Raw genomic sequence first — 17454 nt, forward strand, 5'->3', positions numbered from 1 at the left:
TCTCCTGACAGTGTTATGTAACTCTAGGGTGTGGAAAGGGCCCACGGGTGCTGGCTGGTGAGCCTCTCGACAGTGAGGCAGCCACGCTTTGCTAAACCGATGAGGCTGGAGTGAAATACGCCGGATTCAGACAGCTGAACACTCAGAGCCCACTAAATCCTGGAGTGACAGACCAACCAATCAGAGACAATCAGAGAGGATGCTACTAGCGTTCAACCGCTGGAGGCAACCATGAAGAAAGATTGCTTGGTGCAAATTCAAACTGTGTGTACGGAATAATTACAGAGGGATCAGTGCTACTCACCAAACCTTAATGTTTTACTGAACAACTCCAGCAACTGCCACTTGTAGGGAAACAGTGATCACTGGAAAAGATGGGTCCAAATATGGAAAGCTATTGCTTTAGCACAAGCGGATGCTCTATCTGAATTTGACAGTCTAACTGTTAATCCAACAGACTGCAAATGTTTTTTTCTATCATATGAAGATGTTTTCAACATATGCCTTTACATTTTTGCTGCACTCTATGGGTGTATTAGACTATTGGGAGCAATGGTGCAAATCAATGTAAAGGACAATGCGACAAAGCCAATATCGGATGAAAAACCATTAATACGTTTTTGAATTTTCTGGATTAGCCAAAAACTCCTCTCTCCCGCTTTTCACCCTGAAAGAGGTCAATCGGATAAATTCAATGCGCTTCGACACCGTTTCCACTGACGGGAAAGTGGAAACAAAAGCAAGTTCTGTGCCATCTGTGCCTGGCTACAGCATGTATATGGACTGTTGCATTATGGGCCGACAGTGGCTGTGATGAACCAGCGGGATGCTGTGTTCGAGCGCGTCTGTTGCAGGGCAGCAACCTACAGCTCCTCCATGCAAGAGTCCAGACAAAGTCACAGTCTCAAAACTGGTTTTACTTTAATGTAAAGCACCATCGTTTATTATAGAGAAGCTCAGTTTACAGAGTATACTACTAACCCCAAGTAAAGTGAAAAGACACGCAAGAAAAAACATATGGTACGCAGAAAAAGCAGCTAAGAAAGACAAACAAAGGACAGATGGGAGAGTGGTGAACATACATAACCAATATGAAGGGATTGTGAAATGACCTGAAAGGGGCAGGCGACAGCGGGAGGCAAGATGACACAAGAGAAGAGCAAGAGGAGAGTGGCAGCATAATGACTGACAGCCAGAATATTAGCTAGTCTTTTATTCATGCAGATAAATGTCCACTCCCTCAAAGTAAGGCCAATATGTAAGTGACAAACCGGCTGCATTTGGATCACAAAAGCCTTACATAACCCCCCCTTCCCCTCTCCCCCCTCCCACACTAAAAAAAAAGGTGCAGAGAGGCATGGAAGTGTGGTCTATAAAAAGAGACATCTTCCTTGCGTGATAGACCTGCTTCAACGAGCCTATGAGCAAGGCATTAAAGAAACATGTACTACAGTGCAGCTGCTTCGTTGCAGTAAGGCTAGTGTGTGAGGGTTCTCCTTGTTGATCAGTGATAGTGTGTGGCTATGAAGACAGGTGCTGTTAAGGAGAGAATTGTGGGCTCAGCACACTGTGCCTGGTAGAGGTGCATTTAAAATGCTTTCTAGGCAATTCAAAGGTCTGCTATTCATTTCCATTAAAGCACTTCCTGGCATCCTTCAGATTAACATTGTAGCTCCCAGGTTAGAGGAACATCTTTAAAAACTCCAAAAAATAACAGATAACAAAAAAAAACGCTCGTTCCTCGGATTCCTAAAAAGGTGCTAAATTTGATGGTATGCAAAAACCAAAGAGTGAAGTCTAGCCTCAAGTTAAGGCAGACAGCCGAACGTACCGATGACACCTCCCCTCTCTGCTGACACACCTTGCTCCCCCAAACACTCCTCATTCCGTTTCATTTCAGGAGGAAACAGCGAGATAATCTACTGGTGTGTTATTCAGAGGAGGACACAGTAATTAAAAACCAGCTTCCCTTGAGGCCTTTGTCCTTGGTTGCATGAGAGGAAGTTTCTGGAGGCTTCCCTGGAGGGTTGAGGGTGGCGGCGGTGGTGGTGATGGGGAGGGGGGGAAACAGCTGGGCCGCCTGGCAGATTGCAAATTCATCTGTCTGTGTATGGCTGCCGTGGCATTCTAATGGCTGGGCTGGATCTGAATTTCAATAAGCCCAGTTGGTAGTGCGGAGACTGCGGACGCAGTGTTAAAAAATGAATAATTCGTAAAGCACTTGATACACCACAGAGCAAGAGGGTAACAGGTATTTTGGCTTAGCGGTTTGGGTTACAATCCTTCTTTACTTTTCTCATCGAATGAATTAAGTAGGGCTAAAACAAATAGTCAGTGCCAAGAAATATGGCGACCTCTCTCTCTCAAAAACATATACACCCGCACTCACACACAAGCAGCATCATTGAGAGAGGTCAGTGGATAAAGTGCATCCCCCCAGATATCTGACATTTTGTCATTTTGTGTGTTGTGGTGTTTACTGGAGGATAGGAGCAGAGTCTCTGCCATGTGTAGACAGAACACCCCAAGGGAAGATAGAGGTGGAGGAAGTGGAGGGTCAGCCTGTGAGAGAAGACGGAGAGACTTGTGCATGGATGTGTATATAGTTATATGTGTACTGTAGGTGTTTGTGTTTTCAATGGAAGTGTTACTTATGTGACATAAACAGCTTGTACCAGTACCTTTTATAATAAAAGTGCACTTGAGTGTATCATGATGGGGCCACTGTTAACATCTATCTTAATTACCGCCCTATTTATACATTTCAGATAAACTCTCTGAAACATTGTTGCATCTTCTGACTCAGCTCAGAGTTTCCATAGCGACACAGTGCCTCCTAAGAAAATGTAGATACCCAACTGTAACCAGTGATGTAGTAGAGTAGCATAGCTAGCAGTCTGATCCATCATTTTGTGAAAAAAAATGCCAAGGTTAAACCTAAAATGTATATCCACAGCAGTGTATGTACACAGTGTAGGGAAAACTGAAAATGGTCCCAAATTGTTAACTTCAAATTCAATAAATAATACTTACAACCAATATGACCATACAGTTTCAGCTTTAACAGCTAACAGAAAAGTGACAATTGCACACCAGAAACATTACAAGTTATGCTGTGTTTTACACAGATATAATGAGGCTGGGAACCTGCACTGCAACCTTTAAATCTCAATCATTAACCTGCTTCCTAATCCTTTGTATGTACACGGTAGTAAACTGAATATCAGTGAATCTTTTCCCATAAAGACATACCACTCCATGACTTTGTATAAATACTAAATTCGTCTAGAGAGGGTAAAAAGCTTCGTTATGTACTGTATGTGCATATGTTTATTTTTTTTCGTCTGGCATTCACTTCAGAAAGAAGAAGCTGTGAACCAAGTATTTTCTGTGAACCAAGTATTATCAGGATTCACACAGGTTGTATGGATAAGACTGCTGGTGGAAATAACTGCTTTGGGCCAGACATAGGTTTGTATGGTTTGAAGTAGTTTTGTTTAGTACTAATTTAGATATTTCTAATTTTCATTTCTATCCCAGCATATACCCAGACACAGCTGTAAAAATGTATACATTACTTTCATTAATTTACTTCCCTCCTTCGTAGTGGCAGTGGAGGAAGCACTAGCCATATCCACAATGACCTGAGGCGAGCAGTTTGACCATCACTACTACATAACTGCCTAATACAGCCAAGCCTGGTGTGCTGCTATAGGAAACACTGCCCTAGGACAGAGACAGAGAAAGTAAGAGCAAAAGAGGGGAGGGGGTGGAAATGTGCTAAGGAGCCAAGGGGGTAATTTGACTGTCTTAAGGTATTTAATTCAGCTAAAATGCCCTGTGAGAAAAATAGAGAAGCTGGCTGTACATCTGCTGGCAGAGCTTCAGTACCTGAGGTCTGCATGGAGGTTAACAGTAAGAAAACAGGTTTGTCCTCCGCTGTCCCTCAAGGTGCTTTTCTAGTCCTCTATGTATGAATAGAGCAAGAATATTGCTGCAAATTATGCTATATTATTATACCTATAAAAATTTTTAATCTATACAAATTATTTTAGTACTGCAACAAGGAAAGTGGACTGAAGCAAAACTCCGTTCTGTCACATTAAATCCCTTTTCGAACAGGAGAAAGAATGTCTGGTGTTCAAAGTGCCAGCTGTGGCGAGCTCAATTCTCTGACAATGTTGACAATGGAAGAGAAAATAGGAGGATCCATCACAGTCAGGGATTCTTTTTTCACATATGAAAACATAAATACGGCACCATTGCTTATATAGGTTTAATTCATCATTCCTTAAAAAGCTTAAACGAGTTAACTATGCATAAATTACTTGCTATGACATATGTCATATGAACTCAATATCCATTACTTCTGTTCCGACCATGAGGCATGCAGCGATTGCTGAGTAGAGTGGTGGGGTGGGGCTGTAGAACAATGGTGGTAATTTATCAATCACAGACTTACTGATCATTATTGTGCTTCAAATGAATCAATAACTAGCTGCTTAGTGCAGCTGTTGATAGGCTATAGTATAGAAGCTGTCACTCTACATTTTTATTGTGCTGGGCTCTTTAATTTAGATTTGTATGATAAAATGAGTCAAATAAATAATAATTTGTGATTAACAATTATGACAGCTTTAGTAAACATTGATGCATGTATAAAGAACTATTTTAACTTAATTCAACTAATATGACCATATAAACACAATCGAGTTAATACACTAGTAGTTTATTATTGAAAGTTTACTCTGTGCCACATTTGTAATCCAGATTTACACTGATTACATTATTAGAATCCTTCTCTTTGTGTTGATTTTACTGATCCATCTACGTTTCCGGTGAGTGTGTATCAGATAAAGAGGGCACAAACCTCAGCCAAGACACAAGACCCTGGAAGCACGGCCAAGTTATAGAGGACGCTAGCATTACACAAAGTTTTGTAAGACATTTTGAGAGGCCATATTTTTTTTTATATAATTCAATCCTTTTACCTACTTTTAATATTCACCCTTAATTTGACAAATCTAAAACATTGAAATTAACGCCTAAAAAAACAAAACAAACTCCCATCTTTATTTTCAGCCTTTTCAAGCTTTATTAGATAGTACAGAGCTGAAATGGGGAGACAAAGAGAGAGAGGGAGAGAGAGAGAGAGAGAGAGGGGGGGATGACCTGCAGTAAAGGTCCACGGGTCGGATCTGAACCCGCGACCACTGCAACTTAAGGCCGGAGCCAATATGGTTTGCGCTCTATCCACTACGCCACCGGAGCGCCCCCAAACTCCCATCTTTAACTAGAAATAATCACAGAAGATCGCCCCCTTGTTGCTAATTGCATAGGCATCTAAAATGAGGTACTGTATACAGTAACTGTGGCCACATTTATATATAATATGCAAGGTTGAAATATACCAGAGTTTTATTTAAAGGTCAAGTGGTGAACACAGCATAAATTAAAAATATCTCATGCAACTTTATCGTCACAAATGTATACCTAACCAGAGACAGACACATTACCAGCCAAGTCAGCAAAGTAGCCAACCAACAACCCTGACCTAAATTGATTTTCGTAGTTGCCGCAAGCCATTATGCTATGGTGGTCAGGGGCGATGTGGGATTTCACAAAGTGGTCTTATTAGCGGAGTCAGCATTACTTACAACATTTAGAGAGAGAGAGGAGATGATGCAATGGAGACTAAAAGGACAATAAGTGAGAATTTGCAGAATACAACTTTTTAAAAATTAACTGGGAATGGTGTGTCTTTTTTCTCAAACACATGTGCTCATTTGGGAGAGCCATTTCACTTAGAAAAGATGGAAGAGAAAGCTCTCAGACAAGTGGCCATTGATGAATACAAAGCCTACCTATAGCAATCATCAGGTCCAAAGGTGAAATGGAAGTATTGAACTCTGAAAAGCAGCTGATGAGGACCTCCTTGTGATTTTACGTTTTGGACATTTTGCAATGTTCCTATCCAAGGTACACTGCAATGAGTGGGAAAGTAAGTGTTCCGTGGATTGCTCTGGGGCTTTTGACCAGATTCAGGTCCACTTCAGTGATTGAACCCTGCAACCAATTTGTTACTCGATGGAAATGTGACCCCTTAGCAATAATAGCAATCAGAGAGACAGTGACATTTATAAAATAACAAAAGATACTGTTTTTTTAATTAAAATGCCATGTCTGCAGGTGCTTTCTGTAACATCCATAACCAATGACTACACTGACTATTCATTCTAGCTAACTCACATTTCACATATTTGGCTTACAAAGTGATAGTGATTGAAACCTATCAGTTTGTTGTTTTATTCTCTACAGATGCTTGCAACAAAAGCATTAATTATATTTTTATTTTGCATCATTTAGTTTTGAACAAGTGAAGTGTGTGAAATTGGGGATGTTTCTGTAATGTTTCTAGGTCAGTAATGGTTTACCTCCTAACCCCCATGGAGTGCAACTGAAGTCCAGACAATGACTTTGAATTAAAATCTTTGCACACTTTCTGACAAAGTAAAGTACAGAATCTCTTCTCTTCTATGAAATATTGTAAGTATTTGTTTTGTTGAACTCATGACTTTCTGCACATTCAAACTGTACCAGATGGCATCAAACAATGAGCAGTGGGACAGTCCAGCAGCAATACCACAGCAGAAATCCTACTGACTCTACTGATTAAGAGGTCAATAAGGTGGACATCAATATGTTTTTAATGGAATGTCACGACAACTGTTGGATGAATTGAAAAATAAATATAGTAAATAGTTACTGCACATTCATGGTCCTAAAGGAAGAGTCCTCATGACTAGATTTTCTAATGCAGACACTTAGCTCAAAGCACTGTGTGCCTAAGTATAGCCTCACAGAGGTACTTGAGTGGCTATATCCTCAGTCTTGGGCATCGATGAATAAATAAATGTTTACACTGCACGTAACATACTGCAAGAGCACATGATCAGGTATGCTTAGATCAACACCTCTCAGCAATCGGGCCATAGTCACAACCCACATTTAGACAAACTGAGGCCATGCAAGATATACGAGGGTGTGTTGGTGTGTGGTCGTGTGAGTGTCTCCTTCTTATGCCATCAAAGGCTTTTGGTTGGCACCGCAAGGCTCCACCATTAGCACAAAGAGGCAGGAACTGGCTTCCCCTCCAATAATGACTTCCCCACCTCAAACGGGGATCAGGTGGTCCTTTCTCAGGACGGAAGGAGGAGGAGGAAAGTGGCTGGATGGAAAGGGAAGGAGGAAGTGAGGCAAGTGCTGTCATTTGTAGAAATAAAAGGGAATTCCTGATAAAGTGACGGCCATGAATAGAGCAGGCATTTCCTGACATAATTTGGAATTCTTGGTTGGCAATTTCTATTCCAGCCTTTTATCTCCAAAGAGAGCCTTATCTACAAGGCTTAAACATTTCCACTGTTCATAAGATAAACCAAACAAAATACGTTTATTCAAGCCATATATTGATAAATTATATTTTTTTCAAACCATCATCTTAATAATGTTAAATGGTAAATGGGCTGCATTTATCAAGTGCTTTATCCAAAGACTCTCTGGGCTTTCAACATTTTTTCTCTCATTTACACACACACACACACACACACACACACACACACACACACACACACACACACACACACACACACACACACACACACACACACACACACACACACACACACACACACACACACACACACACACACACACACACACACACACACACACACACACACACACACACACACACACACACACACACACACACACATCATTGATGGCAGCAGGCTACCACACAGAGTGTCAAACAACCATTTGGAGTATTGTCGGGTTCAGTTTCTTGCTCAGGTAAACTTCCACATGAGGCAAGAGGTGGGGATTGAATTCCCAACTGTGATCAGCGGACGACCACTATTCCGCCAGAGCCACAGGGCTGCCTGTGGTCCACACAAGCGGTTGCACAATGTTTTTCTTTCCTGAGACAGACTCAATATTTGCCCAGGGATTCAAACTGGAAGCAGCTTTATCACAAGCCCACATCTCCATTCTCTTCACCATTACTCCTTCAAATATCCAAGTGGAAGGAATATGTGGGTTTCTCTGGAGAGTTCCACTGGTTATGAATGAAACACAAATACATAAACACAAATTTGACAAAAGCAACTACACAGATGTGAATATCTAATATTTTCACCTTTATTGGGTTGGCAGCAACAACAAAACCACAGTCTTTGACAAAATTTAAAAATAAAAAAATATATACTGTGTAATTTAACATACTCTGCCTTCAGCAGCAGCCTAGTTGGTTTAACACAAATGTATGTGCCCATACCTTTGTCAGAATTTTTCTGACTTTTTGGCTGTACAGCAGATTAAAAACGGATACACTTCTATACAGTATGCTCATATACAGTATATTGTGTAAAGGTTTAAACATAACTTAATAAATAAATACATATAATCCTGTAATTAAAACTTTTTACTAAAAGCCCCAATAAATGCACTTGAAAGTAAGACGACTTGTTCAAACAACAGTTGTGATTTTCTACCACTTCAGTTTGGTAAGTGTAATACAGACACATATAAACAATTTATTTTTTTAATATTCATTCAGAAGCTCTTGGATTATTGAAACCTTGAGCCAAGACACCCATTTCACATAACCCGCTACAAAAAAGCCGACCGAAGGAATTCATATTTGTGGCACCAAATACACTATCTCCACTTGTGGGAAATATTCCAACTTTTACAATACATGGTAATAACCCAGCTATTTTATTTTAGACTAATAAATAATTTTGCTCTTTCTTGTGTTAGTTGTTCTTGTTTGTCACCACATTGTGAAGATAATACAGTACTAATTCAGATTCTATGAATTTCACCTAAAACCCCACTTCACCATGCTTCAAAATGAGCACCAAAGACACAAGCTATCAAAATAAAAACAATATTATCGTAAGTCTACTCATATATGCCAGGTGATATGGCCACAGAAGGGAATTCACAAGACTTCCGTTTCCTTTTATCTTACAGATATTATGTCAACGTCAGATAGCAGAACATATACCCACGTGAAGGCAGAAGTGAGATCAAAAATTAATGACAGTGGAAACCCCTCTGAACTTAAAACAAAATCATGAAAAAATACATCCAATTACCGAGTACCTTCAGATAGTTATGAGTTATGATTTTGTAGCTGGAAATGTTTTCAAAAAGTGCAGCATGTCCATGTACTAATAATAAAAAAACTTTTTTTTCGCATTTTCCTACAAAAAACATCTTTAGGCACATATACAGAACAATCTGTAATGCATTTAAGCTGCATAAAGCAATATATTTATTTTTAAATAACTCGTGACTATATTAAAGGACGATGAATGCTCATGATCCCACTTATCCCACTAAGAATCAACACTCCACACTGCAGCTTTTACCTTTCAGATTTGTTTTCTTTGTTATCTGACCCAAAAAAACGCACAAAAAAATTAAGAGATATAGTATAAACCATGGGCAGCCTTTACCAGCACAACATTATTTCAAGTTGACACTAGGCGACTTGCCTCACGTGAAACTGCCGAAAGCCAAAGTGAACTGTGGCTGGTAAAGCAAATAGAGAATGAAGATAACCCACTCAAGACAAATAGTTTTCTTTGTACCAAACCAAAGTATTTTACCTACATTCATTAGGTGACCCGAAAGACCCTTGAATTGAATGGTCAAGCAGAACTGTTTCTGCTGGATGGCCAATGATATACAATAAGCTGAAGGCTTGTTAATAGAGTTGTTTGCCCCTAGTGGTCAGAAATCACTTCATGCTACTTTAAAATTAAGAATTAATTAGGCAGGGTACTGTAAAGTAGCATATATAAAAGACAATATCAAGGGCCTGGGTTTGCTGTGTCACTTGCTTTTCAGGATTGACAAATATACACTACAAGCAAGGCCTAAACCACAGCTGACTACTACATGAGTAAATAGGTAAATCATCAAAAGTCATAGGCTATAGCTGTAGTTTGAGTTGAATGAATTATGCTTAGACACTGATCCATAGAACAAGGGAATGTACAAGGTTAATCTATTGGAATGACTACACTACTGTGCTGTAGCAAAGGATCAGAATCATTAGAAACAGCAGTCTGTAGGTTGCTTTAACAACCCACATTATCTGAACTTTGTATATCAAAAGCCCCAGACTACGGAACAGTCTTCAGATTTCACCTAACTGGAATGTACTCAGTAAAAGAATAAAATAATCCCAAATAAAAAGCCCCCAAAACGCTCAATTGAAACACCATTTCTAAAACCTATAGTTTGCCCATCTCAGCACAGTCACTTGTTGCTTGGGAACAAACATCGTGAAAAAAGAACCAACAAGCACAGTTTCCAATTCAATAGGTAAAGGTGGAGTCATGGATTCTGGAGAAGGCTTGTTGTCAAAATTACTTTTCGTTGGAAACAGTAAATATCTCCTCACGATCCCTCACCTGTCCATATTGTGTGTGCACTGAAAAAAAATCCAGTGTTTACCTACAGTCTAGACTCTGTACACTGGTATATAGACAAAGGGGGGCCGACGTTCTTTACGGGGATCTTTACGCCCAATTACAGAGTCTAGGCTGTGAATTAACACTAGATTTATTTCAGCACACACACACAGTACGGACAGGTAGCAGATCAGAAGCAGATCTCTCTGATTTTGACAAGAAGCATTTTCCAGAAGTAAAGGTTGTTTTTCCCCGAAAATTAAACATGTGATTTCAAATAAGGTCTGATCCTGTGAAACAAAATTGGTACAGCTGAAAGAGAATGGAACACATTAAATTAATGAGGATTGTCAGGCCAGTAGTATAACAAACCACCACCACAGGAAAACCTTTATCACAACTAAGCATGCTATTTCAGATCACTTAACTTTAAAACTTACAGCAACCTCCAGACAGATCAGATCAAATACACCTGAGCCCCTTTACACTGCTGCTAGGAAATAAAATCAACAGTATCTTCAAAATTAAATAGATAAGTGTCACTGATGGAAAACTCCCAAACCCTGGCTACATCCTCTACTCTGCCACTACCGTCACATTTCTTACCTATTTGTGACGCGGCCATGTTTCTGACTTGTTCACGGCTCAAAAAACATAATGCAATCCCTTATTTGCTGTTTAGTGTTTCGAAAATCAAATGTGACAACATTTGTTTCTCTTTTCATTGTATACAATAATATGAAATTCTCTATTAAATTATTCCATTTCATTTAGCCAATTCTGTTTGTTCATTATCCAATATACATGCAGGAGGGATGTAATATTTATTTGCTGGTTTGAAATTGCTGTCAAGAGCGCCCATGCATCACACTGTCAGCAGAATACTCATAACACAGCCACATCAGGAATGCCAAGCCAATGGTGTGAATCCTGGCACTGATGGGACATTTCATAAGCACAAGGGGGGACCTGTGTGCTAGGTAGTTATCTGCTGAGAGCATCAGTTGATGGCCCTCAATAAATAGGCCATTGTCAACACGAAAACATCCTGTCTGAATTTCTGGAAATAAGGTGCTTTAGTAGGGGTTCATCAATCAATTGGTGACCAACAAGAATCAACCAATATTCAAATTGGTAAAAATAAATAAACGAAAGCAGCATTTCATTTGTAAAACAATCTGATACAGGCCACACTTCTGCAGCAGACATGTATTATACAGTATGTGTTGAAAATGTGGTTGTCTACCTTATGGGATTTTTTTAAAGGTTTTTACCCTCCTCATAATAGTGGTTTTAAAGTCCTTGGTCAAATGCTCTGTTGAAGTATTATCTAAACAGTGCCATACTGGAGATTGACTGTTTAAAATTGCTGTGCACTGTTACATTATGCACCATGTTTTGCAGAGCATCCGAGTAAACAACCTTATCAATCTTTTCAACCTTGGCAATTTGCCTTTTTAATAGAAAGACAATCTAAAAATCAATTGACCAATTAAGCATGACTTTTTTTGTGCATCTCTTTCATGTTAACCTTTATCATGTTCACATACTCAACACAAAATATAGCAGAAATGAACTGCTCACTTTTCTCTCTAGAAAATAGTCAAGGCCATACACCATCTGTTCCTTATCAGCAGCATAACGGTGCTCATCATTGTCTCTCTGTGTGTCTATATAGTTTTAAAAGTTAAATATCTACTTACAACCTTTAAATAGGATGGTGAGCACATCTAAGTGAAGGTTATCTTGTATCTGCTAATGACAGTCATAGAAAGTACGGAGACTTCAAATAGAAGGTCAATTCAATTCGTAACCACTAACAGAATTCAACTGGAATTTTGCCATGTGATATCTGTAAAATAATATGAATATTTTGAGTTACAGTTTTGTCTCCCGACTATGTCTGACCTGGCTGATGACATACAGTGAGATGTTAAAAAAAAAAAAAAAAAAAAATATATATATATATATATATATATATATATATATATATATATATATATATATATATATATATATATATATATATATATATATGCTAACAAGTAACATACCCTTGAATAAAAATCATCACTGAGTGCCCATCTCATTACATATCTCTGTTTAGACACTGCACTATCCCCTTTAAATAGCTTGTAATGCAATAAATCATGATTCTTTGTGACCAAGGCAATGTCACTGGTGTCAGCTGACGGGCTGATACAACAGAATTGTTTTCCATTTGGTTAAGCCCTGCCACGTTAACTAAAAGTTAACTAGCTGCTGAGCTTGTTAAGATTCATGTTTCCATTCCTAAACTCCAGGAGATTCCTCATCATGTGACACTCATCCATTCAGATGGAGCATGAGTTTGCCCTTTTTCTTGGTTTAGGCTCCCCAAAGTCCCTGTCATCGGCTGCACAGTGGCTGAAGGAACAAATGGTTTGTGAGAGCCTACGCATGCCCAGGCGGAACACACTATTATATAGGCTGTAGATGACACAGTTGCAAAAGCTGTTGCTAATGGCCAGCCAGGTGGTGATGAAGGAGAGGGCAGGGCTATCCAGCACATGGGAGCTCTCTAGCAGGAAGTAGATTATGTAGGGCAGCCAAAGCATATAGAAAACACTGGTGATGCGGAAGAGCACCATCGCATAGCGCCGATCTGGTCCATGCCCTCCTTGATGACCACTGCCGCCCCCCTCACCAGCCTCCATCTCCTGACTGGGGAAGCGTGCCCGCCGTTCACTGATCTCCCTGTTGTGCTGCTGGCAAATGCGAAAGATATGGTAATAGGTAAAACAGACCACAAGTGCAGCAGGTGCATAGAGCAAACACACCACAAAGCCTGTAAAGAGGGCAGAGGTTGGCCAAGAGTGAGCGCACCATTCAAATATGTCCCCATGATAGCCTGGCTTACCCCACCCAAAGAACGAGGGCAAGAAAACCAGGCTAGAGTAGACCCATATTAGAGTGATGCAGCCTCGTAGTCGGCATGGCGTCACCAGCTGGTTGTAAGATAGTGGTTTCGTTATGGCCAGGTAGCGGTCCACACTGATGCAAGCCAAGCATGCCATTGAAACACTCTTCAGAACAGAGATGACATAACTGAAGACCTGGCATGTGATTGGCTCCTGGACACTTGCTGGGTAGTGGAGCAGAGACAGGGTCGGCACCAAGCAGCTAAGACCCACCAGCAGGTCAGCATAGGCCATGGTCTGGATGAAGTAACTGGTGGTGTAGTGGTGTAGCAGAGGGGCACAGTGGAACACAAATATTACCGTCAGGTTTCCTGCAATAATTAGCACAGTCAGAAGTACAATGACAGCAGTCTCCAGGGCACAAGCCTCTAGGCCTTCGTTGAGCCCCCAGCCCAAGGGACAGGAGTGGTTGGACGTCCTGCCAGGGAAGATGGCTCCGTGGCTGCTGTTGGCTGTGAGCACCGAGTCCGTTGTCAGTTCAGACTGGTTCATTGTTCAGGGTGCTATCCAGGTGGGTCAGGTTTGTGATGTGCCACCCATAAGGCAGCTGACCTGAAACTGGAGAACTGCCGGCCCCCCACCCACTCTACACCAGGTGTCTGGAGCCTCCCTCAGTTAGTGGAGCTCAATACTCGCTCTAGCACACGCACTCTCTCTTTCACCTTACTCTCACATAGCTGGGTCTAAATCAAATGAACAGTGACTGGAGAAAATCAATACAGCCTTTAGGAGGGTAGGACAACAAGTTTAGCTCTACTTTTCAAATCACTCATGGTTAGTGAAAGGAGTGTGTCGGTAACAGTCATTGGGTAGAGGGGGAGAAAAAATTTGTATTTCTTCAGTAAGACCGTGAGCAGGGCATCGTTAGTGCTGTGGCCAGCTTCTATCCCAAACGTGAATTTCCTTGCAGCTTTGTTTGCGAGGCTGAGGGCTCATCCTGATTCGGATGAAGGTTGCCATTGGAAGGCTAAGGGCAGAAGTTGTTCTCACAAGGGCAGAGAGCACAGAAGATGAGAGGGAGGACACCATATACAGAGGACAAAATAATGAAGCAATACCAATAATAATAATAATGCTCCTCTCTCTTGCCAGATCCTTACAGGGGATTGACAGTACAGTTACCTTTCAGAAAATACCTTTTGGCAACCTTTGTGTTTAGAAGAGAGAAAAAAGCTTCTTAGCAGTCTCTCTTCGGTGTATACCAAGTCGGGGGAAAATTACATCCATCTTTACAATTCAATCCAAAGTTGAATTCTGCTGCGGGTGCTGGTGTGTTTACTATGTAACAGCAGGCTTCCCCTATTTTGGTGGTCCTCTGGTCACTGTCTGGAATCCATGTATGCCCAGCTATTGTCTGAATCAAAACACAGACACAGGCTAGAACAACATGGGGATCTCCGCAGGATATAATGTCACAGCTCTTTCAGCACACATGGCGCTGGGGTGGGGAATGTGTTTACAAGGCATCCCTAGGCAGAATGAGGTGAAAACCACGTGTGTCAAATTGTCTGGATGAGTTCTTCGATTGAAGTGATTTAAACAGTTGAATCCAAATGTATAAACTTGCCTCATTGTTTTGAACAGCATGTCACAACAGACAAACAAATGTAAAGTCCAGTAGCTGATGAAAGGGTTGAATGACAGAATCCCATACAGGCAGGTGGAAGGAATCTCCTGGAGCAATGAGAGGCCAGCTGAATAACCCAGTGCTCCACTCACTTTGGCTCCTCAGCAATCCTGTGGCAGACACTTGCAGAGAGGCGTTTAGGCATCCATCTGCAATCCACGTATTTATCCCATAAAACTTGTTACTTGCATTTTTGTTGTGACATCCGGAAGCGTTGGCAGGACAGGCTTAGCACCTTCTCCTGGAGAGCTTAACGTAACCACAGATTTTTTTAATCTGCTTTAGTCCTTTGAAATATGCACTTGCTTTAGTTGTAGAGGTATGGGGTCCTACAACTCCTCTCTCAATATGTCTGCCGCCCTTAACGAAATACTGGCAGCGCAACAAAAGGGGGTTCAACTGAGCAACATAAAGAAAAGACCAAGTCCCAGCAGGAGTCCAAGTTTTAGGCACTGTCCTCTGCAAACGTTCCCTATGTAATTCCGTTAAACAGGATAACCCATGTTTGTAATTTAAAAAAAAAATCCTTGGATCCTTGCGCAAAGAAAGAGAGTAATGCAATTCAAATTTGGCAAAAGCAGCAATTAAAAAGCAAAAACAAAAAAAAGATGACTGCACTGATGAAAATGAGTAAATCTGCAGCGAGGGAAGCGAGGGGACGAAGAGTCCCTCAGCCCTGGTGCAGTGAGAAGGAGAGATGCTGTGACTGGCTTACACTTCCCTCCCTCCCTCCCTCCCTCCCTCCCTCCCTCTCTCTCTCTCTCCACACAATCTCTCTAGCTCGCACACTCAATCTCTCTCTCTCTCCCTTTCCACACACACACACATACACATACACAGGAACCCTCCCTCTTTCTCTATCCCTCAGCTTCTCGCACATTGCCCCGCCTCCTCCCATCGCAGCTGAACCTGAGGCTCCCTGCCACATTATTCTGTCTCTCACAGTGGCTTTCTCCCAGAGGTAAATTTGAACACATTTTCTATTTACATATTACTTATCTCTCAAGGTTTCTCTATTAACCCATTGATGACTATGGCAATCTAGGATGCATGTCCTTAATGCCTTAGGGTTTTCTGAAAAAATAGTACGAATTGTCAAGTCTACCAAAACCTTAATATCTAAGCCTGTGTAGCACATAGAAACATGAAATAAAATACATTTAAAAGTTAAGGTTCACAGGTTTTATTTAAACATGCTCCCTTAGCGCTTACACACCAACAAATTTTTCTAAAAATCGTCAGAATTAGATGGGGGAAGAAAAATAATAATAAATAATATAAAATATTTAGTGTGATTTTCGTCAGTAGCCTATAGTGGACCTGGATTCTGCGCACCAAACGCCACTAACTGTTCTGTAATACACTATCGCTGACACAGCCGGCTTATTTTTTTCTATTATTTTTTTTTATTTTTTATTTTTTTGATTGATGGATGTGATTTTCGGCAAACCACACAACTTTTGGGTAGTCACGTGGTCTTAAAAAATCAACAAAACCCACCTCATGTGTATTTGAACCAATGACAGTGCATTCTATGCTGCGCATGCCATGAAAATTAGATAAAGTAACAATGCTGCACGATGCAGCATCAGGCAGGAGAGGCAATGTGGCATCGCGCAGCAGCCGTCATCAATGGGTTAACTAAAGCATCCCCTCTCCTCTTTTCCTCTGTTTCCTCACCAGTTTTTAATTCCACTTCTTTTTCTCAATCTCCTTTCTCTATACCTAGCCCCAGTATATTTACTGAAGGTATATTTAATTCAAACATAAACACAACCAAATACATTGATTACATACATGAGATAAAACAAAAAAGCCTTATAAGAAGCGTTATTAGTCACGCAATACACTGTCTCTACTTTGTGGGAAGAAGGAAAGATAATGCCAGTTAGCGGCCATCAGACTCAGCTTGCCACTTAGATACAATAGAATATCATTTTCATTTATACAGGCTGACACTCAACCTCCACAATCCTGTGGAACATCTTGGACAGCTAATCCTTGTAAAATAAGTCCTCTCCCCTATCCTGACAGGCTCCAGGTTATTCTGGATACTTCATTTATTCTTTATTTAACCAACTGCTTAGCACAGTTATGCCTGCCCCTTAGTTACAGTTGCCTGGCATTTCGGGCCAGTTGGGAGCATCCTCTGACCAGCAGATGATAAAAAGGGATCAAGTGACAGCAAATTGGCAAAGCAGAAGTGTGTATGGAAAGAAACTGTTCAGCATCATGGCTGTGAGGGAAAAATGTCAGCAAAATGTTATGAACATTAGTTTTTGTTTTGTTTTTAACTATAAGAAGAACCTACATTGGAGGCAATTAGGAGTAGCTGGCAGCAACTTGGAGGCAAAATGGCAACTTTGTAAAACCGCACTAA

At 40.7% G+C, this 17454-nt stretch overlaps 2 protein-coding genes across 2 annotated transcripts in view; both read right to left on the bottom strand.

The window, feature by feature from the left end:
- Positions 1–17454, bottom strand: part of rabgap1l (RAB GTPase activating protein 1-like) — a 104035-nt gene that overhangs the window by 47916 nt on the left and 38665 nt on the right. The gene's annotated exons all lie outside the window — the stretch shown is intronic.
- On the bottom strand, positions 12821–13987 carry gpr52 (G protein-coupled receptor 52; the record flags this gene model as incomplete). The annotated part of the gene is given in 3 exon segments (XM_080033303.1): positions 12821–13942; positions 13946–13963; positions 13967–13987. Coding segments are annotated over 3 exon segments (1161 nt in total).

The sequence above is a fragment of the Ammodytes marinus genome (genome assembly GCF_949987685.1).
Source record: "Ammodytes marinus genome assembly, chromosome: 8".
Taxonomy (NCBI): Eukaryota; Metazoa; Chordata; class Actinopteri; order Uranoscopiformes; family Ammodytidae; genus Ammodytes; species Ammodytes marinus.